This window comes from Chaetodon auriga, chromosome 17, assembly GCF_051107435.1.
Source record: "Chaetodon auriga isolate fChaAug3 chromosome 17, fChaAug3.hap1, whole genome shotgun sequence".
NCBI lineage: Eukaryota > Metazoa > Chordata > Actinopteri > Chaetodontiformes > Chaetodontidae > Chaetodon > Chaetodon auriga.
The window spans coordinates 19,781,037-19,809,006 of NC_135090.1; the positions used below are offsets into that span (position 1 = coordinate 19,781,037).

General features: G+C 44.6%; 1 protein-coding gene across 21 annotated transcripts in view; it reads right to left on the minus strand.

The window, feature by feature from the left end:
- Positions 1–27,970, minus strand: part of pleca (plectin a) — a 94,041-nt gene that overhangs the window by 950 nt on the left and 65,121 nt on the right. For 16 of the 21 annotated variants that reach the window (XM_076753936.1, XM_076753937.1, XM_076753935.1 and 13 more), the window contains 30 exons: positions 27,683–27,760; positions 27,511–27,603; positions 24,508–24,674; positions 21,892–22,007; positions 21,394–21,500; positions 21,128–21,247; positions 20,943–21,038; positions 20,710–20,837; positions 19,973–20,066; positions 19,712–19,866; positions 19,117–19,453; positions 18,876–18,953; positions 18,576–18,737; positions 18,375–18,479; positions 18,195–18,290; positions 17,953–18,078; positions 17,609–17,761; positions 16,735–16,889; positions 16,526–16,652; positions 16,063–16,246; positions 15,857–15,877; positions 15,138–15,295; positions 14,787–14,965; positions 14,560–14,698; positions 14,094–14,450; positions 13,743–13,826; positions 13,557–13,661; positions 13,307–13,405; positions 7,740–11,087; positions 84–7,136 (listed from right to left, as the gene is read on the minus strand). In XM_076753936.1, the coding sequence (XP_076610051.1) occupies positions 936–7,136; positions 7,740–11,087; positions 13,307–13,405; positions 13,557–13,661; positions 13,743–13,826; positions 14,094–14,450; positions 14,560–14,698; positions 14,787–14,965; positions 15,138–15,295; positions 15,857–15,877; positions 16,063–16,246; positions 16,526–16,652; positions 16,735–16,889; positions 17,609–17,761; positions 17,953–18,078; positions 18,195–18,290; positions 18,375–18,479; positions 18,576–18,737; positions 18,876–18,953; positions 19,117–19,453; positions 19,712–19,866; positions 19,973–20,066; positions 20,710–20,837; positions 20,943–21,038; positions 21,128–21,247; positions 21,394–21,500; positions 21,892–22,007; positions 24,508–24,674; positions 27,511–27,603; positions 27,683–27,760 (13,368 nt within the window). In that variant the 3' untranslated portion in view covers positions 84–935. The remainder of the gene's footprint in view (positions 1–83; positions 7,137–7,739; positions 11,088–13,306; positions 13,406–13,556; positions 13,662–13,742; positions 13,827–14,093; positions 14,451–14,559; positions 14,699–14,786; positions 14,966–15,137; positions 15,296–15,856; positions 15,878–16,062; positions 16,247–16,525; positions 16,653–16,734; positions 16,890–17,608; positions 17,762–17,952; positions 18,079–18,194; positions 18,291–18,374; positions 18,480–18,575; positions 18,738–18,875; positions 18,954–19,116; positions 19,454–19,711; positions 19,867–19,972; positions 20,067–20,709; positions 20,838–20,942; positions 21,039–21,127; positions 21,248–21,393; positions 21,501–21,891; positions 22,008–24,507; positions 24,675–27,510; positions 27,604–27,682; positions 27,761–27,970) is intronic. The other 5 variants (XM_076753933.1, XM_076753950.1, XM_076753930.1 and 2 more) reach the window with 1 other exon arrangement.

Below are 27,970 nucleotides of genomic sequence, written 5' to 3' on the forward strand. Positions count from 1 at the left end.
ACCTAACAGACACTAAATTACACAAACATAACAGGAAAATTCACTAAATTGTGAAGTAATTGAATGTAAATCTTTTAACGTACCTTTTTAAAGTGTCCAGAAAGGCAGGGACTTGCATGTGTTGGTCATGGTTGGATGGGTAGAGTCGAGAACTGTCAGATGGTGTTAATAGTTATAATAGACTACATAATCCTTCCATTTGTGGGATCTTGCTCTTGAAGTTCGTTTTACAAGGTTAGCATGTTGCTGTAAGTCCCAGGTTTTATGACAGACAGTGGGAATGAAGCATGTACTGGCAGAGTATGCGGCAGTGTAGCCCTGGAGAGAAAAGATCTTGAAGCTTGGCATTCTTAAAGCAGACACTCTTAGCGTTCGGGAGACTTCTTATTCTGCTCTGCAGAGTGGTATTTATCTCGCTTTAGCTAACTTTGTTATATTCAGAAAATTCAGAAATATACACATGTACAGAAACTTTTGTTTGTACACCCAATTTGGTTCTCCTTAACAAGCAGACTAATGGTAATGAACGGTTTCGGTTATAGTGTAACACACATAATATTGTAAATAGAATCTTTCTTGTGGAACAGTAAATGCTTATGATATTAAACTTTAAAAAAACAAAAGAATATCACGTACGCTTGAAACGTTTGTGATAGATATTGGAAATAATAAACAGCTCTTGCATATGCTGTTTACAGTACAGTTATCAGAAAGTCTGATAAGATAGCTTTAACATAACTAAAACTAAATGTGAAATATACAATAAACAAAATGATTCAACTTGTATAAAATTAAATATTAAAAGTCCTGTAACAACCACATGCAGAGCAGAATAAAGGTAGTCCTTATTCCACTGAGAATTAGGCATCTGGTGAACACTGTGGTTTTATAGTGTATCCTTCCCTTAGAAAATCATTCTGTAACTTTCAAACTCATCAGTATCGGCGGCCATAGGTTGGTGAACTGTAGGAAGAGGAAGAGAAGGTTGTTGTGAAGCTTGATCCTGTGGCGTCAAAGCTGCCTCTTCTGGAGCCTGACCTGGAACCACTTCTTGAACCAGACCGTGACCCAGTAGCAGAGCCTGACCCGCTCATGCTATAGGGACTGTAGAGACCTTTGCTTGATTGAGATGATGCTTCAAGTAGTCGCAGACCAGTCCCCTCCTCTATCATGCTTCTCTCCATAGCGTCCTTGTAAGAGATTTTAAGCTTGGTTTTAGGGCATGTGAGGTATTTTGAGTATGCACTAACATCTCTTAACTTCTGTGCAGTGCGTGCATCTAAGGTGCCCTTCTTCACAGCCTCATCTATGGAGACTCTGCTGGTAGCATCTGGTTCAATTAAACCACCAGTGAGATACTGCACCTCAAGGAATCGCTGCCCAGCCTCATAGTAGAGCCAGCCTTTCTTTAGAGCTTGAGCCGCTGACATTTTGGTTTTGGTTCTGGGATCCTCGAATCCATTGCAGGCCTTCTGGGCTAGACTGATGCGGTCCACCATGATCTTATCCACAAGTCCTTTGTTCATCGCATCTGTAACAGAGAATTTCTCTCCTGTATTTGGGTCGATAATACCTCCTGTGCAGGCCTGTGCTTCCAGCAGCCTTTGACCTGTTATATTGTCCACAAGGTTTCTGTGTATGGCTTCTGTCACGGACACCTTCTCAAGTGTTTCTGTGTCTAAGATTCCAGCCACAGGGCCAGTTTCCTCTGTTGGGTCATTCCATGTAGTTGCTGGTGTTTTTATAGAGGGTATTGGGCTCATGGGGTAAGAAGAAGAGGAGCCAAAGGAGGATGAACGTGATCTGACACCACTCATGTTTCCAGACAGCATGTCTGCAAACTCTGTGATGGACAGAGATCCTGCACGGTACTGATCCAGAGCTGACTTGTCAATCAGGCCCCTCGAGATTGCATCATCAATGTCATACTGCCGACCAGACCTTCTGTCAATGATCATGGACTTCACAACTCCATCAGATGAGGTGATGGTAATTTCCTCCCATTCACATTCCTGCTCTGCTAGCTCAAGATAGGTCTGGTGGTCAATGAGCCCTTTCTGGTACGCCTCATACACAGACATCTCTTTGCCCGTCTCTGGGTCGACGATAACGACCCTACGTTTGCGAACAGAAGACTTGGATGATGTCTTCCTCTCACGCTTCTTTTCTTTCAGCAGAAGAAGTGCAAGGCCTGTTTCTGGGTCTATCATACATCTCTCCATCAGCTGCAGGTAGGTGAGATTTTCCTCCGTATTGGGGTCAAAGAAGCCCTTTGTGTCATCAGATGGGTCAGTGAGGATTTCATTCATTTCCTGATCAAAGAGGCCACGTTCATATGCTGTTTCAACTGGCAAGCGATGGCTCTCCTGTGGATCAATGATTCCACCAGTGGCAATTTGAGCCTCAAGCAGACGGATGCCGTGGTCTTTCAGAATGAGGCCCTTTTTCATGGCCTGGAACAGTGAGATGACCTTGCCAGAATAAGGGTCCTTGTAGCCAGTGACAGCTCTTTCAGCTGAATGGAGTTTATCTTTAAACTCTGGGCCAACAACACCCATCTTAACAGCTTCACTAACATTTAGCTTCAGGTTCTTTATAGGATCAATTACATATCCTGTGGCAGCTTGAGCCTCAAGGAGCTCAAAGGCAGTCCCTGGTCTGATCATGTTCTTCTTCATTGCTTGGTAAATAGACAGACGGTCTTTGCTGGATTCTACATACACACCAGCAATACAGCTGGTACCCTCAAGGTATTTCTTAAGGTCTCTGCTGACCTCCTCCACTGTAATGGAACCTTCAGTGAGTTCGTTGTATGTCTTTTGGTTGATAATCTGTGAACGAAGCAGCTCATCCACAGTGATTTGCTTTCTGAGACCCTTGAAGAGAAGTCTTCTATCTGACAATGAAAGTAGCCGCAAACCACTTTCTTTATCAACTCTGCATCTTTTCAGTAGCTGGGCATAGGACTGTTTTTCATCTGTCGTTGGATCAATGTAACCTCGCACATCCCCAGTAGGCTCAGACAGTCTGTCAAGTGTCTCATTGTTGATGTATCCACGCTGCATGGCAACATCAGTGGGGAGGCGGAAGTAGTACTCAGGATCCATTAATCCACCAGTGGCATTCTGGGCTTCCAAAAGCCTCAAGGCATAATCCTCAGGAACAAGGTCTTTTTTCATTGCCTGGAAGAGAGAAATCACTTTTCCACTGTATGGATCCTTGTAACCTGTAACTGCTCTTTCTGCAGAGAGAAGTTTGTCATGAAGCTCAGGGCCCACAAGCCCCTTGCGCACAGCTTCATCAACTGTTAGAAGTTCATCTTTCACTGGATCAATCATGAATCCTGTTGCTGCTTGGGCTTCAAGGAGATTCAGAGCAACTTCAGGCTTAATCAGTCCGCTCTTCATAGCCTGGTAAATGCTGATCTTTGGAGGACTGTCTGACATGATTCCAGCAATGCAACCAGTGCCAAATAAGTACTGTCTTACTGATGGCATCTCCATTACCTCCCGAACAGTCATCTTTTCTTGTTTCAGGAGGTTGTACGTGTGCAAGTCAATAATTCGAGCGCTGTATAGCTCCTCAATAGTAACTCTTCGTCTGATTACATCACATGACATACTCTGCTCTGCCTTTAGAGTCTCCCTTTGTTCAATGATTTCAATGATGATGATTAGCATTCTTTCCTTTGTGATTTGTCCCAAGCGATACTGCTCCATGAGGCGGCGTCTCTCCTCTACTGGAAGCATATTTGAGTTCATGACTTCCCAAATGGTCATAGTCTTTCCTGCAAAGTTCTTGTGAGGGATCTCCATTTGAGTGTCGGCTAGATCTGCTTGGGCTTGCTCCTCTGTGTACTGATAGGATTTCTCAACAGGAGCAGGAGCTTCGACCTTTGACAGAGGCAGGTAGCACAGACCAGAGTTTGGATCTCTCACACTTTTCTCCACCAACTGCTTGTAAGTAACACTTTCATTGGTGTTGGGATTGGTGAAGCCTTTGACGTCACCTGAGGGTTCATTGAAGGACTTGGACATTTGCTTACTGAAATAGCCACGCTGAATGGCCACATCATTGGGAACACGATGGCTGCTGACTGGATCAATGATCCCTCCTGTAGTAAACTGAGCCTCAAGGAGAGGAATAGCATGCTCCCTCAGAACCAGCTCTTTCTTCATGGCTTGGAATAGAGAAATCTTATTGCCTGTATACGGATCTTTGTATCCTGTCACTGCTTTTTCAGCTGAGAGAAGTTTCTCGTGAAGTTCAGGGCCGACAACTCCATCCTTCACAGCATCATCCACAGAGTATTTCAGATTTTTGACCGGATCAGTTATGAAACCAGTTCCAGCTTGGGCCTCAAGTAGTGCAAGTCCAGTGTTCTGTTGCAAAACATTCTTTTTCATTGCTTGATATATGCTTAACTTCTCATTTGAATCTCCCATGGTGATACCATCAATGCGGTCTGTGCCCTGCAAGTACTTCTGTACCTTATCAGTTTCACTAACTTCTTTAGGTGTCTTCTTACCCTGCTGGAGTTGGTCAAATGTAGCCTTATCAATGATGTTGGAATCAAGCAAAGAGCGGGCAGTGACTGGTGCCCGAAGGCCTTCAAAACAGGCCTCTTCCTTTGTTTTGTCCTCTTTTTCGTCGACCATTGTTATCACAATTTTTATCAACTTTTCAATTGTCACCTGCCCAATTCTGTACTGGCGAATCAGCTCTATTCTTTGTTCCTCAGTGATGTATTCAGAGTGTATTATCTCCCAAATAGTGACTTTTCTTCCTTTGAAAGGGCCATACTCCAGCTCCATAGTTGTCTGGTTCAGAGCCTCTTTTGTCTTAGCCTCTGTAATCTGTTTGTCTCCTTTTGGCTTTGCAGCCTTCTTTGAAAGAGGAAGCAATGGGAGTCCAGTGTCTTTGTCTGTGATACATTTATTCAAGAGCTGAGCATAGGTTGAATCCTCTTGTGAGTTAGGATCATAAAAGACCTTTGTGTCATCTGTGTTTTTGTTCAAGGTCTTACTGATTTCCTCATCAAAATATCCACGCTTGCAGGCAATCTCATGTGGGATGCGATAGCTTTTAAAGGGGTCAATAATTCCACCTGTTGAGAGTTGTGCCTCAAGCAGACGAATGCCGTGGTCTTTCTTAATAAGGCCTTTGTTCATGGCTTCAAACAGAGACACGTTCTTTCCTGTGTATGGATCACTGTAGCCACTGACGGCTCTCTCTGCAGACAGAAGTCGTTCATGCAGTTCTGGCCCCACAAGACCAGACTTAACAGCTTCATCGACAGGGACCCTCTCATTTTTGACAGGATCAATTACAAACCCAGTTGCTGCTTGCGCTTCAAGAAGGTTCACCACAGTTTCTGGTGAAAGTAATTCTTTCTTCATAGCTTGATAGAAAGACATTTTCTCCTTGGTTGGTTCGTTCAACAGTCCTGCAATGCTTGGTGTTCCTTGTAGTGCCTTCTTCACAGGCTCCATCTCAGAGATCTCTTTAACTGTTATTTTGCCATTACTCAACTTGTTGAACAAGTCTTTGTTTATGATCTTCGACTCTAACAGTTCACTGGCAGAGACTGGAGCCTTCAAGCCATTAAACATATTTCCATTATTCTTCTCCTTGTCTTCCACAACAGTGATGACAATTTTAATTATCTTCTCTACTGTGATCTTGCCTGTCTTGTACTGGCGAATCAATTCCCTTCTTTGGTCTTCATTGAAATATTCTGAATTTATGACTTCCCAAATGGTGACAATTTTGCCTTTAAACCTTCCAAAAGGCACATCAACGGTTGATTTACTGAACACTTCTTTAGTCTCCAGATCTGTGTATGTTCTCTTGCCTTGAGCAGCTTGTTCTGTTACTGGTAAAATCAGCAGTCCTGTTTCTGCATCCTGGGTGCATTTCTCCAGTAACTGTTTGTAAGTGAGTTGCTCTTGAGTGCTGGGGTCAATGAATAATTTGCAATCATCACTTGGATCAGTGAGTTTCTTGTTCATGTCTGCATCGAACTGACCCTGCTTGTAGGCAGTCTGAAGTGGTGCTCTATGGCTATTGATGGGGTCAATGATGCCACCTGTTGCAAGCTGTGCGTCAAGGAATTTGGTGGCCGGCTCCTTTTCAATCAGTCCCTTCTTCATGGCTTCGAAGAGAGAGATTTTGGCTCCAGTATAGGGATCTTTGAAGCCAGTGGCTGCTCGCTCTGCAGAGAGCATCTTGTCATGGAGCTCAGGGCCTATTAACTCCTCTTTAACGGCCTCATCTACGGAGAGGAGTTTGTTTTTCACTGGGTCTACAATGTAACCGGAAGCTGCTTGAGCTTCCAGGAGCATTGTGGCAGCGTTAGGAGTAATCTTGTTCTCTATCATAGCCTGATAAATGCTCATTTTCTCCTTGGATGGAGTCAAGACACCTCCAACACAGTTCTGACCTTTAAGACATGATTTAACTTTATCAGTCTTTCCGAGTTCTTGCACAGAGACTTTGCCCTTTTTCAATTTGTCAAATTCCTTTTTGGTCAGGACACCAATGTCAAGAAGCCTTGCAGCAGGAACTTTCTCTCTAATTCCGTCAAACGCTAACGGTGATTCTTCACCTTTCTTCACTGTATCCACTTCAACAGAGCCATTGAAAACCTTCTTTGTTGTTCCCACCATTGTCATGGCAACTAACTGCTCCTCAGGCACTTCATCAGTCTGGACTTGAATTTCCTTCATTTTGGATGCTCCCTGCTTGGAGGCAACCTCAAGACTCTGAAGTTTCTCTCTGAGCTTTTTGTTTTCCTCTCCCAGGAGTTTTTCTTGTTCGAGCCGTTTCTTTTCCAGCACTTCCATTTCTTTCTGCTTGTTGATCATCTCTGCTTCTGCCCCCTGTTGTTTCTTTACAGCTTCATCCATAATGGCCTGAAGTTTCTTCTTCTCCTCTTCCATTAGCTTCCGCTGACGTTCTTGTTCATCTTTGAGAGCTTTGGCCTTGTTCACTTCATCCTCAAACTGTTTCTGAAGCTTGTTTTTCTCATCTTCGACAGCCTTTTCTCTTTTCAGCAGCAGTTCCTTCTCTGTGAGGAAGGACTGCTGGAGAATGGCCTTTTGTTGCTCAATTTGTTCTTGTTGGGCATTTGCCATCTATTTGTGGAGAAAAAGAAGAAAAAAAATCAGTAAAATGTCAATTAAATACGAGTCATTACTACATGTAACATAAAGGGATGTTTTAAGTTACAGTTGAATAAATTTGGAAATACATGTTCTTGCTGAGAGTTATATGAAAGGATTGACGCCACACTCATGACTGTATGCTGTCTAAAGCTACAGCCAGCATCTGGCTCTGTCAAAAGGCAACAAAATCAACTGCCAGCATCAGTAAAACTCACTAACTGGACAGAGCCAGGCTAGCTGCTCTTTCCTGTTTGCGGTTCCCTAAGCTAACAGTCTCCTCACAGTAGCGTCATATGTAGCACACAGACATGAGACAGATATCAATCTTTTGTTATCTTTTCTTGGCAAGAATGTGAATGAGAATATTTCCCAAAGTCAGTGTTTTACTAGTGATCATTTTAACTCTGCAGTATAGTATTTTCATGTAAATTGCTGAATGTTACTTTAAATCTCTGCAATTTACATGAAATGTTACATGTTTTCACACATACAGTAGTTAGTGTCTTTAACAGGATTATGTTAATTGCAAGGGATGTGTGAACTGACTGACAATGTTAATTCATGTCGAAATACCTCTTTAGATTTCTTCTGGAGATCCTCTGCCTCTTTTCTCAGTTTCTCCTTCTCCTTTTCAAGGTGAGCCATGGCTTCCTTCAAATCATCAGCCTCTCTGGTGCTCTGTAGCCTCTGTGTCTCCAGCTTTTGCACAATGGTTTCTGTGGTTTGTTTTTCTGTCTCTTGAAGACGCAGTTTTGCTTCATCGGCTTGTTTCTTGAATTTCTTAGCCTCCTGTTCGGCTTTGGCCTGAGCGTCACTGAGCTCTTTCACCCTCAATTTCAGTTTCTCTGCTTCAGCTGAAACTTCAAGCTGCCTCTTGCGCTCAGCCTCTAATGATTTTTGGAAGCCCTCTGTCTCCTTATCCAGGCGCTGCTGGATCTGTTGTTTGTCCTCCTGTAGTTTTTTAGCCTTTTCCTGTGCCTGGTTTTTCTGTTTCTGGAGCTCCTCTGCTTCAGCTTTCAGTTTTGTAGCCTCTTGGATGGCCTGCATTTTCTCCTTTAGCATTTTCTCTGCAAGTGACCTCTGTTCAGCCAAGTCAGACTCAGCGATCTGTCGCTGTCTGGCTGCTTCCTCGGCTTCGACGCTAAGTCTCGCTGCCTCTTCTGCCAGGCTCTTCATTTTCTCTGCTTCCTCTGCGAGTAATTTCTGTGTACTATCTTTGTCTTTCTGCATGAGGCGGCGGTTTTCTTTCTCAATCTGAAGCTTAAGTTTCAGGAGCTCATCCATCTGGATCTTAACTTTGGACAGCTCATCTTCCACTTGTGCCTTTTGCTTGATGGCATCATTTACTTCACCTTTAACTCGCTGAAGCTCCTCATCCAACACAGCTTTCTGCTTATCAGTCTCATCCAGCTGCAGTTTAACCACGGTAAGTTCCTTCTCAACCTGAGATTTCTGCTTCAGTGCTTGTTCTGCTTCTTTTTTGTGCTTGGCCATCTCTGCATCAGCCTGCTTTTTCTGCTTTAGAGCTGCTGCCTCGGCTGCCGCTCGCTTGGAGGCCTCCTCCTCTGCTTCTTTCTTCAGTCTCTCTGCATCTTTCTGAGCTTTGGCCTGTTTTGCAGCTTCATCCTCTGCAGCCTTTTTCTGTTTTTCAGCCTCCTCCGCTTTTTGACGGAGCAGGGCGGCCTCTTTCTCTGCTTTCTCTTTGGCCTTCTCGGCTGCTTGTGCAAGTTTCTTAGCATTTTCAAACTCATCTTTCAGCTTTTCCTGAGCGAGAATGTCCTCTTTATTCTTACTGAGAACATCTTGGGCCTTCTGCTCTGCAGCACTGCATCTCTGTGCTGCGTCTTTGGCCAGAAGAACCTGCTTTTCTGCCTCTTTCGCAGCCTTGTCTTTCTGTTTATTTGCTTCGGCAGCTTTCTTTTTGAGGCGTTCAACTTCCTCCTGAGCGGCTTTGCACTGTCGAGCTGCCTCTTCCTCTGCTGCAGTGATCCTCTTCACCTTCTCCTCAGACTCTTTTCTTTTCTTCTCCTCCTCTGCAACAAGCTTTTTCAGTTTCTCAGCCTCTTCTTCAGCTTTGAGTTTGCTCTTCTGCGTCTCGTCTGCAATCCCCTTCAGTTTCTTTAATTCCACCTCCAAATCCGACTTGCCTTTTGATGCTTTCTCAAAGTTGATCTTAATGATGTGAATTTCTTCTTCAACCACCTTCTTTTGCCTCAGAGTTTCTTCCACCATGTTTTTTTGTCTCTGTAACTCAGAATCAGATGAGCTCTTCAGATGTGTGATCTTCTCTTCTATGTCTTGTTTGTGCTGAGCAGCTTGATCCTCCAGCAGCTTTCTCTGATAAGCTTCATCCTCAGCTTGTCTTTTCAGCCTCTCATTTTCTGCTTCTTTAGCTTTCAGAGCGATCTCAGCTTCGGTCTTCAGACGAGTTGCCTCGTTGATAGCAGCCAGTTTTTCTTTAAGTATCTTTTCAGCCTCAGCTCTCTGCTGGGCCGCCTCATCCTCTGCGATCTGCCTGTGCTTCTTCGCCTCTTCAGCAACTGATCTCAGTCTAGTTGCTTCCTCGGCGAGTTGTTTCATTTTCAGCGCTTCAGACTCAAGGAGCTGCTTGCTCTTTTCTGTGGTCGACAGCGTCTGTTTCTCAGCTTCAGTCTTCATCTGCAGAAGAGCGTCCATTTCACTTCTGACTTTAGCCAGCTCATCTTCCAGTTGTTTCCTTTGGTTTTCAGCAGCATTCACCTCATTTTTCAGCCGCTGGAGCTCATTATCCAACAGGCCCCTCTGTTGTTCGGCATGATCAAAGTCAGACTTCAGTCGTATGCATTCCTGTTCCGCAGACAGCTTTTGTTGGGCAATTTGTTCTGCAAATTTCCTCTGTTTTTCCAGCTCTTTCTCTGCGTTCTCCTTCTGTTTGTGAGCAGCTTCTTCAGCTTTAGCCCTTTTCTTGGCATCGCGCTCGGCCTCAACTTTCTGCCTCTCTGCTTCCTCTTGAGCCTGGCTCTTCTTTTGAGCTTCCTCTTCAGCTTGTAGCCTCAAGCGGAGAGCCTCATTGGCTTTCTGTCTCCATGTTTCAAGCTCTTTCTCTGCTTGCTCCCTGGCTTTGTTAGCTTCCTCCTGTTGTTTCCTGAGTTTTTCGGCTTCCTCCTGCAACTGAAGGACAGTACCCTGCTCTTTCTTGAGGGATTCCTCCAGTTTTGTTGCCTTCTCGGTGAAAGACACGGTTTGGGTTTGCAGCTGTGTGACAGCAGACTTTTGTGCCACTTCTTCTACTACCTTGATCTGCCTCAGTTTCTCCTCCTCCGCCTGTTTCATGCGCCTCTCAGCCTCTTCAGCTTGCATTTTGAATTTCTGCAGCTCATCCATTGCTTTCTGCTTCTGCTTGGCAGCCTCTTTTTCTGCCTCAGATTTACGTTTCAGCTCATCTTCTGCGTTTTTCTTTTTCTGAGTCTCTTCAGACACCTGCTTGCGAAGCCTTTCTGCCTCCTCCTGAGCACCTTTCCTGAGCTTCTCAGCCTCATCAGCCTTGTTTCTGAGAGTCTGTAACTCAGTCTCAGCTGTGGCCTTTTGTTTTATTGTCGTCTCTAACTGGACTCTAATTATGTGGATTTCCTCCTCAATTTTGGTACGACTCATTAACGCCTCTTCCAGCTGCTGATTCTTGGACTTGATCTCCTGCTCAGACAGACTCTTCAGATGATGCAGCTCCTGCTGTATGTTCTGCTTCTGTTTCTCTGAGTCCACAGCAACATCTTGCCTCTTGCTGGCTTCCTCTTTCATCTTCAGCTTCAGCTCTTGGGCCTCTTGTTCTGCTTTGGCCACAGATTTAGCATGAGCCTCAGCCAGCTGTTTCTGTTTATCTAACTCAGCTTGTATCTCTGCCATCCTTCTCCTCTCCTCTTCTTTAAGTTTCTCAGAAGCTTTCTGTATTAGTAGAAGTAAAGAGGGAGTAAAGGGAATTGAGAGAATGTCAAAGGTGTTAGACTACAAAATAAAACTCCATTATGAAAGCAGTTCTAAAACATGTAGGTACATGAAAATGTAAATACATGAGAATATGTTACAGCTAATAAACTACAACAAATAGGCAGTTATTTTAACTACAGGGGAGATACTGTATTGGGAAATGCTTGTCGTGTTTATTGAATGTATGGCACACAGAATGACACTTTACTTCACAACACAGCACGACACTACACTGTACTTTCATGCAGCTGAGGTATTTTAATTGACCAGTGTTTAATCTGTGTAATACGGCTCGATCGGTTGATAACAGCAAACTTAGTAGAAGTATTGTCAAGGTATGATAAGTATGTTGTAAGTGTATATTTCCACTTACATATTTAATATTTGGATTTCTAAAAGAACATTGTTGAATAATTCAGTCACCATTTGATGTTGAGAGTTGTGCCTCTTACGTTCTCAAAATGAAGCAGCTTTTTGTAAAATGTGTAAAGTAACTTTGAGGAAATAGGCAGGGAATAAATAATAAGCAGCATGCAAAGCGCGAACCACAGTGGGAACGATACCTTTAACAGCCCGATCATTTTAAATAAAAAGGATGACATGAAATTGTGTCACAGCAAGTCAGAATTCAACCAGAATACCCTCACTATGAAGAGAGCATAGTGATGCAGCAAACACAGCATGACTTGATGTAACACAGAAGTCCTCTTGGATTAAAATGGAAGTGACAAGACTAGAAATCCAAGATCAAGGTGCAGTAAATCTGACAACATCAAGAGACGAGCTCGTCTCTTTAGTAAGAATGGGCGATGCGTCGTGTGTAATTGTACAGGTGAGTGACACCTAAAAGGGAGGTCCAAAACTTTAGAAACCTTTCATATTGATCTCTGATTAAGCTGTGGTTTAGGACACAGTTATGTCTGGTACATTGGAACCAGCATCCTGTTTTTATTTGCTTCTGCAGATCAGCAGGGGGAAAAACAGCACCGCAAAATAATTGGTAACAACTTTGATTCATTTTTTTTAGTCATTTCACCTGCAAAAATAGTGAAAAATGTCAAATAGTTTCTGATTCCAGCTTCTTAAATGATATGATTTGCTGCTTTTCTCTGTTATATATTATTTTAAAGTGAGTATCTTTGGGGTTTGGACTTTTGGTTAAAGAAAACAAAACATTTGAACACATTACCCTCGATTCTGTGATGTTGCAATTTATTGACGTTTCATAGATTAAAAGACTAATAGATTAATTTAAAAAATCAGCAGATTACTCGATAATGAAAATAACTATTAGTTGCAGCTCTGAATAGTATTGTCAAAAATCCTTCAAGTCCTTTAAAAAAGTATAAATACTCGTATTTCACATTATCATATTGAGACTAGAATAGAAAAACATACAGTTCCTTGAAAATTGAATTAAAAAGCAAAGCAAAAAGTGCTCACAGGAAGCTGCTGCTCAGTTCTCAATGAACTGAGAACTTAACTATGAAAAGGCTCAATTATGAAAGGTCTCCAAAACACCCTGAACCTCCCCTTCACTGCAGACAAGGGTCTGATGTAGACAGGAATGACATGAACTGAGAGGGTCTTTTTTAAATACCTGGTGCTTTGGGGTTAATTCATCTCTTAAGCGTGTGATTAATATTCGTCATGACAAAGCACTGGCGAGCAGGTCAAAAGGATCAAACACAATAGAAAGTTAGAAAAGAAGAAAAGGGAGAAAGTAAAGGTAAGATTGAAAAGAGTATCTGAGAAGGCAGGTAGCCAAACCGAAGCCTTCAAATCACAAGTGTGGGTGATTTCAAGAGGAAATAAAGAAGCAAATACTAAATCAAAGCAGTCAAGCAGTTGGAAAACGTGACTGAATTCAGAGTCTAATGTGCAGATTATGTGACATGATTTGACTAAATACACAGTGTAGGGGAATGAGAGACGTATACTGCAGTGGGGATGTGATGTCTGAAACACTTGGATGAAACCATTTGCTTCACCACTGTACTGTAATCTCAACAGGATTAGGCTCAGAGAAACAGAGTTTTTCGTGCCAACACTTTTGAAGCTACTGATGACAAAAGATTTCCCATACATCAGTCAGTTAACAGGTAGCTGTAGGTTTGTTTGTGTTAGTGGGTTTTCAACAGAAACCTGCTGCTGCTCTTCAGTTTGTGTGTAATTACCTCGTCATCCTCCAGGCGACGCTGCGTCTCCGTGATGAACTTAATGTACTGGCTGGTGAGAGTCATCAGTTCACTGTAGCGGGTTCTCAGAGTAACATACTGTAATAAACGCACAGAGGAGTTAATATTTACTTAACGTTAAAAACACATTTTCTATCAGCTCCCACGATTCGGTTCAAGGCATCACAGCGGTGATAAAACAGGAAGCAGAATCCACCACCAGAGCTGGTCACATGCTTTTAAAACCTACCTCCTGAATGATATTATCAGATGCACACTCCATTTTGGGTTTCTTCAAAGGAGATGCAATGGGATCCTGGAGGGCTTTGTAAGTCAAAATCTGGAGCTCGTAATCCTAAAAAAGAAAAGGAAATAATGTTAAATAAAGCCAGAAATTAAACTTCCCGTTGTCGTAAAGTTGATTATAACCACAAACCTTGACTGAATCAATGTACGCCTTTGCATTTTTCTGGCAGTTTTCAATCCTGTCCTTGTTGTTCTCAATCTCTTCCAGGAGTTTCTGTAAATGAGAACATCAAAACAGACAATATGTCACGAATCAAAATGGTTTTTTTACATTTTCACTTTCACTTGGATGCTTCTCTGTCTCTTTTGTTCTTTGCTGGCTGTAACAATTTAATTTCCTCAGCATAGGATTAATAAAGTTTATCTTTTCACGAGAATTCAGTGCACTCCTGCTACAGCTGTACCACCAGAGTGACCACTAGGGGGCACCGTGGCTTTTCCTCCCTTTACCCCCACACAGATTATCCTTCTTCTACCGTACCTTCTCCTCTGCCAGCTGCTCCTTGAGAGCCTTGCTGTTGCTGATGGGCACAGCTTGAATCTTCTCCTGCCTCTGCCTCGCCTCTCCGAGCCAGCGGATCAGCCACTCGTAGCTTCCGCGGTAGGAGCTCATGTGGCGCCCGAGGAGGTCGAGCTCGCGCTGCCTCAGGTCGATCTGAGCGAACACGGCCTGCCAGCGATCCAGGAGGCTGTTGACCAGCTGACGGTAATGCTCCAGCTCAGCGTCACGCTCGCTGTGGATCCTCGTCATCTTGTCGTTGATGGCCGTCGCCCTCCTCAGCTCGTCCTGCAGGCGGTCAAACACCACCTGGTCGGCCTCTGCTTCGGCATGCATGGACTGTGAGACGAAAGAGCAAAGTCATCAGGCAACAGGCTAAAGGTTCCTTCATAGCAAAAAATAAAACACACTGATTGTAGGTATGAACTGTTAGCAAAAAGAGGAATACCTTCAGCTGACTACGCTGCTCCTCCACCTCCTTCTCCTCAGCTGGCACTTTGCTAACGTCCCGCAGACGAGTCTCATAATTCTTCAGCGTGTCCTCTGCGTCTTTAGTGTTTCTGATCACAACATCTATGGTCTTCAGCCTGAAACCGCGCAGATTTACACTTTATAAAAAGCACAATAACAGCTGGAGGTTCATCAGAAGGCGCTCAGAGAGTCCTAAAACCTCACTTGTCCAGGTAGACGGAGGACAGGCCGTAGACGTGGTCCATCTTCTTCAGAGTGACGTCCAGTTCGGAGCGCAGCATCGGGGCCGAGCTGGACTGCTGAGGAGACGCCAGAACCTCCTCCGTCTTCTCACTGATGGAGTTCAGGTCTTTCTTTAAGCCCTCCAACTCGGACTGGACTTTCTGTCATTGAAAAGAGGAGCTGGTTCAGCAGATGTCGTGGCAGGAAAATCAAATTGAGAGGGAAATGTTACCTGAGCTTTAAACACATAAGTACAGTGCACCTGAATGAAGCACTGCTATGCCACAAATGTTGCATGCTAGGAACACTTTAAACTCCTCCTCATGTCGTTACCATTTGCTCTGCAGTCTTCATGGCGCAGGCTTTGAGTGGCTCCTTGTCCACAGGCTGCCGGAGGCGCGTCACCGTTCGATTCTCGCAGCCCTCCAGCCTCAGACGAAGGTCCTTGATCTGCGTCAGGTAGGTCCTGCACACCGACTCGTCCTGCTCTCCTGGTTGGATTGAAGAAAACGTAGAGATGTTATTATTTTGCAGAGAACACAAACTCGGGATAAATGGGCTGGTTGTTAGTTCAAGTCAGATTTTGCATCGTGTGCAGGACAGCATGTAATATCAAACATCTGCATACAAAGGTGGCATACCCGTATTAGTTAGAGGATAGGTGTTACTGAACAGGGACATTTTGTAGAATCATTTGTATCTTGGTGCAGTATTTTTGTACTTTGTATTTCAAATAATGTTGAAAAAATATTAATAAACTTCTGTTGCACACAATAAATTCACTGCTTCATGCTTGATTGGTTCCATGTTGATTATCCGTCACAGCGGTTCATGTATCAGTTGATTGATTGACTGACGATTGGAAATCAGCTGGCATTAATCACATGCACAGAGACAAGAATGCAATGATGAGTGAAGTGAGGGGGAACACCAAAACCAGTGGGGATGATGAAGCTGATGGAGTTAATGAATGAAACATGACACACACACACAACACACACAGTCCAGTTCAGCCAATCACAAGCTCTGACGCTGTAACCGAAGCACCTTACCTGCCCTGGGTGGCACATAGCCTGCAACGTGAATCCAACAGTCAGCTTACACACAAATGACCATGACTGAATGTCAACACAAACGTCTGAGCAATGATTCAATGAGAAAACGTTCTGTCCAACTTAAACTTGATTAGCAGCTGCTTTCTGTTTGGGAGGTGATGAAAGAAGCCACAGTGGAACGTGAGATATGAGCAGGTACACACCTTGCTCTGCAGAGCTGACCATGGTGTTGTAGTGCTGGTTGGCACCGTTGTAGTTGGACTCCACCTGCATTCGGTCCTCGGCCCCGAACATCTGGGAGTCCTGGCTGTCTCTCAGGAAGTCCTGGTAGTGCATCTCCAGGTTCCTCAGCGCCAGCCGGTACTCCTCCACCCTCAGGGTCTTAAACTGCACGGGTGTGGGTGAACGACGGAAAGGAAAGCAGATGTTAAATGTTATGAAAACAGGCCAAAATTCAAAAATCTTTTGTCCTTTAACAAAAAAAAAGAAGCATTTACTGTCATTGGCTAATCTGATCTGTTTACACATTAAGGTTAAATGCTGCAGATATTAATGCAGCAACTAAAATGACTGTGTTTTGGTATTTGTAGGTTAAAGTGTTCCTGCTTGATAAAATCTGATATATTGATATTCCATTAGCGTTCCTCTGTTCCAGTGTGTCTCTACCATGGTGACGTTCCAGGTTTTGATGATGTGGATGTCTCTCATCAGATACTGCCAGGACAGCAGGCTCTTCATGTCCACAAACATCGTCTGCCACATCGTCTGCAGCCTCTGGAGGTTTCCATCCAGTCTGAGGAGGCCGAGTGGAAATTAGCACATGTGAATTTGGATTTGAACTATTTTAAGACTCTCTGGAGCAACTCTTCACTCACCCTGCAACACTGTTCACAGCGTCCTTATTGGTGGGTGTGACCAGGAAGCAGATCGATGGCACGGACGCCTCGCTTCCTTTGTCATTCAGCACCCTCCATTTGTAGGGCTGCGAGTTGTTCATCAGAGCGCACTCGTCTCCTCTGTGCACTGTAATCTGGAGGAAGATAAACACAGATGCTCATGTCTGACAGGTCAGCTGGCTACATGTAGGACTGGACACACCTGTAATTTAGTGGTGTCTACAAAGAAATGATCTCACTTTACGAAAAGTGAACTCAAAGCTGTGAACAGCTTTTGAGCTGCTTGATATTCCATTGAGAATTTGGCAGATTTAACAATATTTAACACAGAGGTTCTGTTAAAAAAAAAAAAAAAAAACATGTTTCCTGGAAGATTTCCAAGTGACTAATGGGGAATGAGAGCGCTGCAGTCAGCACACAGTCAATGTACGTGCACTAAAGATGCTCAGGTTGTTACTTTAAATGTTTGACAATGTTATAGAAAGGATCCAAACAGGTTTACCCCTCTTTGTTTCAGCCCCCAGACTCCATTTACACAAACAGTAATTTTACCACCGTAAAAACACACTTCATTAAAACTCAACAGAAACAAAATGAAACTCACCAAAACCTTCTCCGTTTGTTTTCCCACTGTCCTAACAATCACCACCAGCTTAAATCACCGAGTTAGATGTGAAAATATTTTGAGAGGAGGAAGACGGAGGGCCGGCATCAGGCAGCGAGGAAACCAGCCTGTGGAGCCTAAATATTTTCACGTCTAACCCGGGAATTATTTTCACCAGAGGGCTTTGAAAATGTTGGACTCCAACAGATTTAACAGAAATAATGAGATTTGAAAACATTTGACGCCTACCTCCATCTGTTTGAAGTCGCAGACGGCCTGGATGGGCAGTTTGCCCTTTATAGGCGTGGCGGGGTTACGTGGTTTCAGCTGGACGATGGTCTTGGCCCTTCGCTTCAGGCCCTCCAGGTGAGTTTTGAACTCAGCCAGCTGCTCTTTCTCATCCTGTGAAGAACACAGGATTTAATCTAAATACTCAAAAATGATGTTTTACGGTTTCCAAGCGTAATTCTTATCGTTAAGCTTCACATACGAAACACTTAGCTGCAGCAGACGCGGCTCATGCAGCTTTAAGTCATCCGATGTTGCATCAGAACAAGTTGTACTCTTAACAGATGAACAGTGAATAAACCTACAGCTGCGTCCTGCAGTAGATCTTCCAGCCGTGTGACTGTGATGGAGCGGTCGCAGGTGTACTTCCTCTTCATCGTGTCTTGCATCTTTTTGATCCTCTCCTCGGCCTCCTTCACGTCACAGAAGAACTGCACGAGGAGGAAAGAGGAGAAGTTGAGATGAAGCGTTGTTTAAGAGTTCTGAACCAAAAGGGCAGCAGAGAAGACGGAAGACGGCAGACTGCGCTTTGATAACGTGCACGTACCTGGAAGTAGGCGGTGTTTTCTTTCAGGTGGGTTTCGATGCAGCAGCACAGCTGGAGGATCCAGCTCCACTGAGTCTGCAGAGCTGCAGTGAAGGCCTGAGGAGGGAGGAAAAGGTGGACTGATCTCTGCAGTCTGATGTGGTGTTTACAGACTGCAGTTGTCATTTTAAATAGTCTTACCTCTATCGTCTTCCTGGCTGGGTGTCCATCCCTCAGCAGTTTGTCTCCTGTGGCCTGGACAGTGCTCATCTTCTTCTCCCTGAGCTCCAACTCCCTCATCAAACCCTGCAGCCCAGAAACAACCAGAGTCACATCACCACCATCACCACGACAAAGCGCTGTGGCCGAGACCTTATCAGAACATCACGCCGTTAACTCTACCGAGTAGTTTTCTTTCTTGGCTGCCATGTTGGTGTTTCGTTCACTCCAGTCGTAGTTGACCTCCTCTTCCTCTTTGTCGTTCAGCCACATCAGCTCTTTGGTGGCTGCAATGACGAAGGCGTGAAGCTGGTCCAGGTACTGCAGGCGGGCCTTGGAGGCGTTCTGCGAAGGAGAAGATGACAAGATGTCACAATGCATTTTTAAGATTTATGTTGCAGCAGCGTGGTCTCTACTTCGTGCAAAACTTAAAAAATAAATCTGTTGAGTCAGGTTTTTCTGTTTTGGTGTTTTGTAACGTACCAGCAGTTTGCCGTACTGCAGCTCCAGTCTTCCCAGGTAGTCACGGTAGGCAGCTTTACTGGCAGGTGAGATCTGACTCTAGATCAGAGAGGCAAAAAGAAACAGGTCAGCGAAGCAAGAATTCATGGTAATAAATGAAAAACAGAGATGTTCATCACAGAAAATGAGGCCTTCATGCTTCTGCCAAAAGCCAAATATTCCTTTCAGTATAAAATTTCTGCTCCATGTCAACTGTTTGTACCTCATCAGCCTTTGCCCTCTCGATCTTGGAGCGGAACTCCTCCACAGACTGGTGCAGGCCGCGGTGGCTGCCCAGCTGGGACTCGACGGTGGGCAGGTCGGAGCCCCACTCCCCGTCGTCCACCCGGCGCTGGTTCTCCTCCACCCAGCCCAGCAGATCGTGGATGTAACGCATGGTGACTTCATCCAGCTCGGGCCGCACCCTCATGGGAGCCTGCTGCAGGACCTGGGCGGTGTGGATCTGGGTCATGGGGATCTGGGTGGCGGTCACACCTGACTTGAGGCGCAGGTTGTACTCGGAGCGGAGGTTCACCAGCCTCTCGTGCAGACGATACACTCTGGAGCCAGAATCAGAACATCAGTTAGTGCTGATGTGATGACGCGTTCGACCGGAAATAAATCAGGATTTTGTAATCAGCTAATTGTTTAAATAATCAAGAAGAAATGCCAAATATTCACTGGCTCCAACTTCTCAAAAAACTGTTGGTTGGACAAAACAAGAATTTTACTGAATTAACCATTAATTAATAAAAAAGACTTAAAGATAAAATGATAATGAAAACAATCATTAGCTGTGAGTTTGATTCGTTTTGCACCTGCGATACATCTGCTCAGCTTGGAGGTGGCGTCCATCTTTGAGCAGCTGAACGTCGTTGAAGAGGAAGCGGATCATCCCCTCCGCCTTCTCCAGGTCAGCCTCCATCTCTGCCGAGTGCTGAGCAGGTTTCCCTGAGCTCAGCATCCTCACATCCTGCCACAGGCAGACAGAACACGTTACAGCGCCTCACCTGGCCCCGATGCTTTCTGATCAAATGATAACCATCCGGTCTTTAAATGATCTTTAAGTGGCGCCTCACCGTCTGCAGCAGAGTCTCCACCTGGTTGAGCTGCTCCTCACACACCCCCGACTCCATCTGGACCTTACTGACGACCCTCTGAAGTCGCTCCAGCCTGCAGAGGGAGAGGGGGGAGGTCAAAGGTCAAAAAGCAGTGAAGATAGCCTCAAGGGTACTTTTTTGCTATTTCTGATGTGATAAACTAAAGCAAAACAACTTCCCGATGACATAAATCTAAACTATTAAGACTAAAAAGTGAAAAAAAACGAAACACTCACTCCGTCTTCCGGCGGAATAAAAACCTTAACTCGTATCCCTGATGCATGAAAGCCATGATAGTGCTCCGCTAAAGTACAGATGATATTTTTCAAAACTCTCTGCAGAGCTTTGCTCAAGTCCTTGAAGAACTGAAATCAAAAGCTACGCCCTGCCAGTCTTGTGATGAAAGAAAAACTTTATCTCTCCAATGGACCATATTATTGTGAGGGAGTCGCCGTTGCGATGGCATGGCTGTCATGTGTTTGCCCTAATATGATTTTTACTTCCCATCCCACAAAGCCAACTCAGTTTGATTACAAAGTAGACTTCATCATTAGGAAATGAGTCATCCTCATGGTCACACAGTGCGATGATTCATTCCAGATTTTTTTTTTTTCTTTCTTAATATCCTGTGATTTTTCTGGACAGTTTTCAAAAATGGTCAAGTTTGCTTTGGTAACAGAGCATGTGATGAGGTTTTCAGATCATGGCCCGCTTGCCTCTCAAATTCTGTCCTGAGGAGACGCTCTCGCTCCAGGATCGCGACGTGCAGACGACCCCACTCCTTCTCCACATCGAGGGGGTGGTGACCCGGCGGCACTTTGACGTGACCAGCCTGAACGGCACCCTGCACAACAAGAAGCAGATTAGAGCTTAGTACCTTTCAAAACAGTCTCAACATCTGACTTTAAAGACAGAAAGCAGATTTATTGGAGCTGCTGAGGAGACTCACCTCAAAGGACTTGAAGATGTGCTTGGAACGGTTCTTGTCGGCCTCTTTCGCAGGAAGCTCCGTTTCCTTAAACTTCAGGAACTGACGCCAAAGAACCTGCAGATCAGAGAAGGCGTGAATAAACTGATCGTCATTTCGTCATTATTCTCCAAAACACTTTATGTTGAGGACCCCGATCCGCTCACCTCGATCTCCTCATAGCTGGTGGGGAACTTCCTCTCCTCAAAGACGAGGATGTGGTGTCTGATCCACTGCAGCAGCATGGTGACCAGCTCATAATACTCCTGCCAACGCAGCTCCAGCTCCTGAAGCACAGACGCAAACATGCTCAAGTTCAAGTCAGCTGTGATCACCTCGGACGCTACCACGACTGTGCAGAGTATCAAGGTGACTATTCAGGCCTCGACTGAAATGCTAATGGATGAGGAGGAGGAGGAGGAGGAGGACTCACATTGGCTTTGACACCATCCTGAACGTCTGGCACCCTGGGCATGACGTCGTACAGGGAGGAGACGTATGTGATGATGGATTTCTCATCTGGATGAGGCACATCCACGTCTGTACAGAGAGCAGAGAAAAAGGTTAAAAGAAATGAAGTCCAAGAGGAAAGACGAGTGTACTGATAGACATTAAACTGAAAATGACACCTAAAGCTACGCCTGTGCTGCCTCGACCTCCTTCACTGAACTCCACTATAACTAACAAATTATGCTGAATAACTCTTACGTGAATGTGCACAATCTCAATGCACAAACCTACTGTTTTGCACTACTGCGTTATTTATGTTTAACATTTGCTAACATCTACTGCATCCGTGCAAATTTCTAATGCAATATTCCATATTTTTTAATGTGCTTATATATTATTTCTGCTGTATTTCTACAGTCTACTGCCTGAGCAGAGTTCAAAGTGATGAACATGTCAAATGGTCCCATGTGACTTGTCTCACCCTCGGGGTCCAGCAGTCTGGTGACGCCCAGGTCTCTCTCTGCCACGGAGAAGGCCTGCTCCAGATTCTCCTGGTTGCTCTGTCGGTACACCTGACTCATGTCAATCAGAGTGGGCCTGAGGAGGACAGAGGGAGAACGGTGAGAAATGGGCGGAAATGACACTTATTACTGTCAGTCAAGACTTCTCTTAAATCATGTCTGACAGCTGAAATCGCCACTGTGAAAGAAAGTCATTAATTACCTTCTCACATCTAGGTTTTTGCTGTTGCTTTGACTTTTTTACCTGCCAGCCATAATTGAGTGGACAGCTGCCAGGTTAAAAAAAAAAACGCATATTTCACATGTTGCCGGAGGCAGTTTGATCGAGCGTAGTGCGTTTGATAGCAGAAAGGGCAAGAAAAAACAAGAGTCCTCGCTGCTAGAGGGGCTTAAAATTCCCCCATCATTTTATACACAAAGAAGACAGACACATAGCATTTCAGTGCACTTTGCCAGGAAGATAAATGCCGGCTAATAACATGTAGGCACAAGCACAGAGCATCTGAGGACCACAAACACCAAAGACAAGGATACGTTCAGGACACAGAATGCAGAGTAAATTCGGCACGTGTGAGAAAGCTTTTCCAAAACATGAAAGGAAACAAATATTCGTACACTTGCACAACTCTTTGGATGTAGTATTCTTTGTGTGGCCGGCGTGGTTCTTTCTCCACATAGCAGGCTTGTCTGTAGGACCGTCTGTCCCTGCTCAGGTGGATGATGTGAGGCTCTGATCCCGTTTCGTGCTCCTCGCTCTGGGAGCCTCGGCTGGAGCGCGCCCCGATGCTGTTGGAGCCCCGGCCCGAGTCAAACGAGTTCTCGACGGGGATGTCCTCGCACAGCATGACCACCCGGTCCTCCAGGTCGCTGACCGAGCCGGCGGTGCTGCTGGAGGCGCTGTTCAGACGCCTCTTTCTCGAGTGAAACTTCCTATTCAGGTTCAACATTGTAGCGACGGTCAAGTTCACAACACCGAATGTTTCCAAGTGAGTGAGGTTGAAAGTTTTGTTTTTAAAAGAAAATCAAATCTACAGCAGCTTTGAGGTGGATTTCATCCTGGCTCAAGTCCACCGGTGATCCCTGATTATATCCAGATCTCTTCTTCTTTCAGTCGATCATTGCGGCTGCACATCCTGCTCTTCCTCCTCCGAGGAGCGATCTGTGGCAGAGCGGAGAGCGTACCTGTGTTTTGCTATGACCTGCCGAGGCTCCAGTGCGCACACCTCCAGGGCAACCATTTCTCAGATTAGCGTGATACACCCACTCCTTCAAAGAAAACGCTCTGGCTTTTCACACAGAATGATGCCAACTCAGGTTCTACATGTTATTTTTATGTCGTGCAGTGAGCGATTCCTGCAGGGCTCGTTTTTTTTCTCTCCAAGCTTAAAGTGGTACTCCACCCAAAATATATGGTTGGAGTACAAAACGGGCGTCTCCAGCAGGCTTGAAAGATGGCTGTTAGGGCTGAGGAGGATTCATGTGAGTTACAAAGTTTTCACAGCAAGAAAAAGTAGGAAAGCAAACTTTTCAAAGACCTCCTGCAGCAAAATCTGTTTGTACTGCTGATTTGTGCTCCTCAGAAGGTTCAGAACAGTCATATTTTTGTCCAAATCTGGATAAATAAACTGATATTATCAGAGCTGCAGTGCATTTTTTCTTACTTTGATGCACCTGCAAATGTTTGGAACAGATGGACGGCAGAGAAACAGACTACACGCTGCAGGACAAGTTTAGGAAGCTTGACACAGTTTTCCCACAGTGACTGAAAGCAGCATACATTCAAACTGACCACAGCTGGCTTTGAACACTCAGAAACAGCTTGGTAATACTTCATCATTTGCAAGCAGCACATAAACACTTCATAAATATGTTCATAACGCTGTAGTGTCCTCGATATTGTTTCAAAATTCTGTTAATGTTCAAGGTGAAAGTTTTCCATGGGAATTGACAGGAATTTAAGGGCAATGACAGGAACTAACGGGGCTCAGATAAAACATTAGTGTTGGCAGTCGTGTGGGCTGCATGATGGGCGACTGTGCGTGCAGAGTGTTGGAAATTTACTGAACTCCTTTTTTAATGGGATGCAGAATAATTACCTGTACATGTGATGGAAGAGTGTTCACAGGAGATGTTCTGGTTGTAGACGACACATTAATAAAACAGAAAAGTCTCTTTATAACTTGCTTGTGCTCTATCAGCCCTTTATATGCTGCTTATGAATATTAAATGGAGTTAAAAAGGGAGATTTCTGGTCAGAAATGAATGAACTGGAGAGTTCAAGTGTGACTATGTTGATACTCATCTGTCTGACTTCCAGACAACAACTTCTGTCCTAACTTGCTAAGTATGCTGCTCTGACTTAATTCGGCGTTCCTGGCTCTGAACGCATTGTAATAAATACAAAATGACACAGTAACATGAAATATGAAAAAGGTCACAGAAAAGACCTTTAAGTATGAGTGAAATGTATGTCCTGAGGTGTTAAAGGCATCCCAAGTCCAGGCAAGCATTTCTGAGCCGAAAGTGTTTCAGCAGGCCGTGCTGTGACCTTGATCTGCCGAGGATCAGCGTCTCACCTGTGTTTGTGTATGATGGCGTTGAAGAGCTTGCCATCCCTCCAGCTGGTGGTGAAGTTGTCGCAGCGCAGGCCCTGGTATCCCTCCACCATCCTCTGAGACCAAAGCAGCAGCTTCTCTTTGGCCGTCATGTCGTCCGACTGGCCGTTCACCTGAATGTCTGAGATCTGGAGGAGGAGACGGCGCAGCTCGTCAGCATCGGGTGCAGAGTGAGAAGACAGCAAACTTACTTCCATTTCATTTCTTAGTTAACCAGGAACACCGCCTCGCCATTGCATGCCTCTGCCAACCTTGGGTGTTGCTGCAAAGATGCTACAAATTGCACAAGGTGGCTCTGGGACAGACGGACATCCTGAAAACATCACACCTACAACCACAGCTGTCGCCGGTGCAGAGGCATAAAAATCCATGATCACCTAGCTCATTTTAGCTGTTCAGGGCGTTAATGTGCTTATAATTTCTGATAACAACACAGTCATTTAAGAATTTCAAGAAAAGGGTAAAGATTTCTCCTGACCATCATGTGTAAAGCTCTAACTGCTGCTGTATTTAGTGTTCATGGTTAAAAAGCGTTTCCTTTGATATTTCTGTACTGAATATGATTGAAGTGTTGGTCGAAGTTCAGGAAAAAATTTCCAGTTTGCCCACTGATTTCTTCCAGACTTGAGATGAGTCACACAACCTCGGCTAACAACCACCACTTTCACTTCTTGAAGGGCGCATGAAATCCATTAAACTCACTGTTTTGGAGAGAAACGCAAAAGCTTTGTGATTATATGCGAGCAAAACAGAAATTATAAGTTAAAGCGTCTATGAGTCACCGATCTTACAAAGTTATACTGTAGGTTCCAAACTAAAGTTCTCCATAAACACTCTGTAAATGAGTGCTGGACTGTGCTGCAGAAGCTCCACAGGCAAATTCCTCTTTTTTAAGAGCGGCGAGGCAAAGCTATGAGTCACAAGAACACACAACAAGAAAATCCCTCAGCAGTTCATTCTTCTGCATGAAAGAAGACAGACTGCGAATTAAACCACAGCTTCAATCAGAGCAGATGTCCTTTAAGGTGTGTTGTGTTGATGCTGAGGGACTTAACATGAATTTTACAATTTGATTTTGCAGCTGGTTGAGTCACTGTGGCTATTTCGCACTAATCCATCAGCCAGTAGTTGCTGTCTGTGCCATATCTATAATCAGAGGGACAAACTGTACTTATGAAAAGTCTTTGGTGTTTGTTTTGGTCTGCTTGACGTACCAGCCGGGTGGGGCTCTCCACAAAACCTGCACACGTTGTAAAAGGTTGTAACAATCACAGGAAACCTTTGAAATTTACTGTTTTTTTGTTTGTTTGTTTAACTTTGACTATTCGACTTTTCCTGATGCAGAAAACTTCACCTGCTCCGGGCTCCAACCAAGTATCTGCACCTTCTATTTGAGTATCTGTTGTCTGTGTGTCACCACTTGGACATTTTTATCCAGAAATAAGCAGAAAAAACGTGCAAAAGTAGGCAAACCTTCTGTACATTAGCTGCACATTATGCATGAAGGGGAGCTTGCACTTCCAATCCTGATAAATTTCATCGTCTCTTACTGGAACAAGTGCGGCTTTATTACCACAACAGACTATTTTCAGTGTTTTTTGGTATGATGATGAGTCACAGCAGAACTAACAATTTCACTTACAGGCTCTTTTTTTTTTTAGCAGGAAAGGGTGGAGAAGGGAAAAAAGAAGGTGTCTCTTCCTTCTGCTATTTTCCCTCCAGAAGGGAAACCCCGGTGCTGCAGTGTGGACGTGGGCAAAAAGTGACTCAGAAGCTGAATGGAAACAGGACCTCCGCCCTCGCAGCCTCTTTTTAAGAGTGCTGAGAGGATCCCGACTCCCCCTCTGTCACGAAGGAGGCCCATTATTCATACTGGTCACCTGTGCATTAGTAAAATGTGAGCTGCACCCGGGGAGCCCACAGGAAGCTCACTATTGTTTGTGATGACTAGCATGTGCCAAAACAAAGAGATTATGGGTTGGTTTTGAAGAAATAATAGCTGACTGATGACTAAGTGCATCGACATGGAGGTCTTTTGTTTTATCACCTCATTATATTCATTTTTTGTTCAGTCAGGTACGAGAAAACACTTAACTTTTAAAACATGGCTGCTCTCTCTTCCGCTGCACTTCAGTGGTTTCTGAGTCCTGAGCTGTCGCGCCCACGACTCCAGCCAGCTTTCTCAAGGGAATCACTGAGTCACACGGGACGGGGAAAACGATCCCACATCCACATCCCAACATAACCATCATACCCATAATAGCATCGAGGAATCTTCATGTCCTCCCACTCTTTTTTGAAAAAAATCTACCAAACCGTCTCCCAAAGAACAACCAAACTTTCCTCCTCCTCATCAGAGACACATCTGCCCTCTGACGAACGCTTTCCTCCAGCGTGGCCTTTGGCGGTTTGAGCTGTTTATGTCTGAGAATGAGGATCCCCTGTTTGAACGAAGATTTACCGGCGAATTATAGAGCTGCACAGGACGACAGAGTAGAGTAAAAGAGGCTCTGAAATACACGTGAACCTCCTTCTTTAAAAATGAATGAATGGCTTTTCTCAGTGTTTAGTCTTTGTGCACTCAAGGACAGCAGGAGCGGTGGTAGTTGTGTATAAGAGCCTAGGCAGTGCCAAATGTCCAATAAAGTCCATTTGGAAATGATTGGCTGCTGGACTGTGCTGTACTGTAACTGCTGTGTCAACACCAGCCTGAGGCCGATGATTGAAGTCCAAAGAGGGAACAGCACTCGGGTTTTTCTTACCGTGCAGCGGAAGCAAACTAATCACAACGTGCTCAAACTGTATGAAACGCATGTTACTCACACAATGGAGGAATCTGTTCTTATGCAATTAACCAACGTGCAGTTTAAAAGCTAAAAACCACATTCAGGAAATGTGATTCAGCTGCTCCAAATCTCCTAGTTTAGTTTAGCAAAATTAGCCTTTAAAGGTGTCCTACAATACCTGGAAGTGAAGGATGATGGTCCATATCAGCCCCAGGGTCAGCTTGGGGTTTCCATCTGCGATGTCATCATTCCTGATGTTGACCAGTTTGACCTGAGAAAAGCATGGATACCAATGACTGTAAATAGCTGGTTTGACCTGTGATATATTAAAAATGTCATTATTTACAAACCTGTCTGTGTTTGAGAAAGTCCAAAGCGATCTGTACATTCTGCAGCTTGTGGAAGCGCATCCGGCCTTTCTCCCGCGGCTGTAAGAGACGAGAGGACATCAAACATCAGGAGGAGGCAACGCATGAAGTGTGAATGACCAACAAACAGCCCCATGACTGAGCAACAAGTGTCAGTGTCCACCTTTTGTGTTCAGAACAAAGATCTATTCTACTGTCTCAAGAATCATTGCAGTCATGGAAAAGACTGAATGAGCAAATTTGAAGCGTGATTCAAATTCGGCGTGGCTG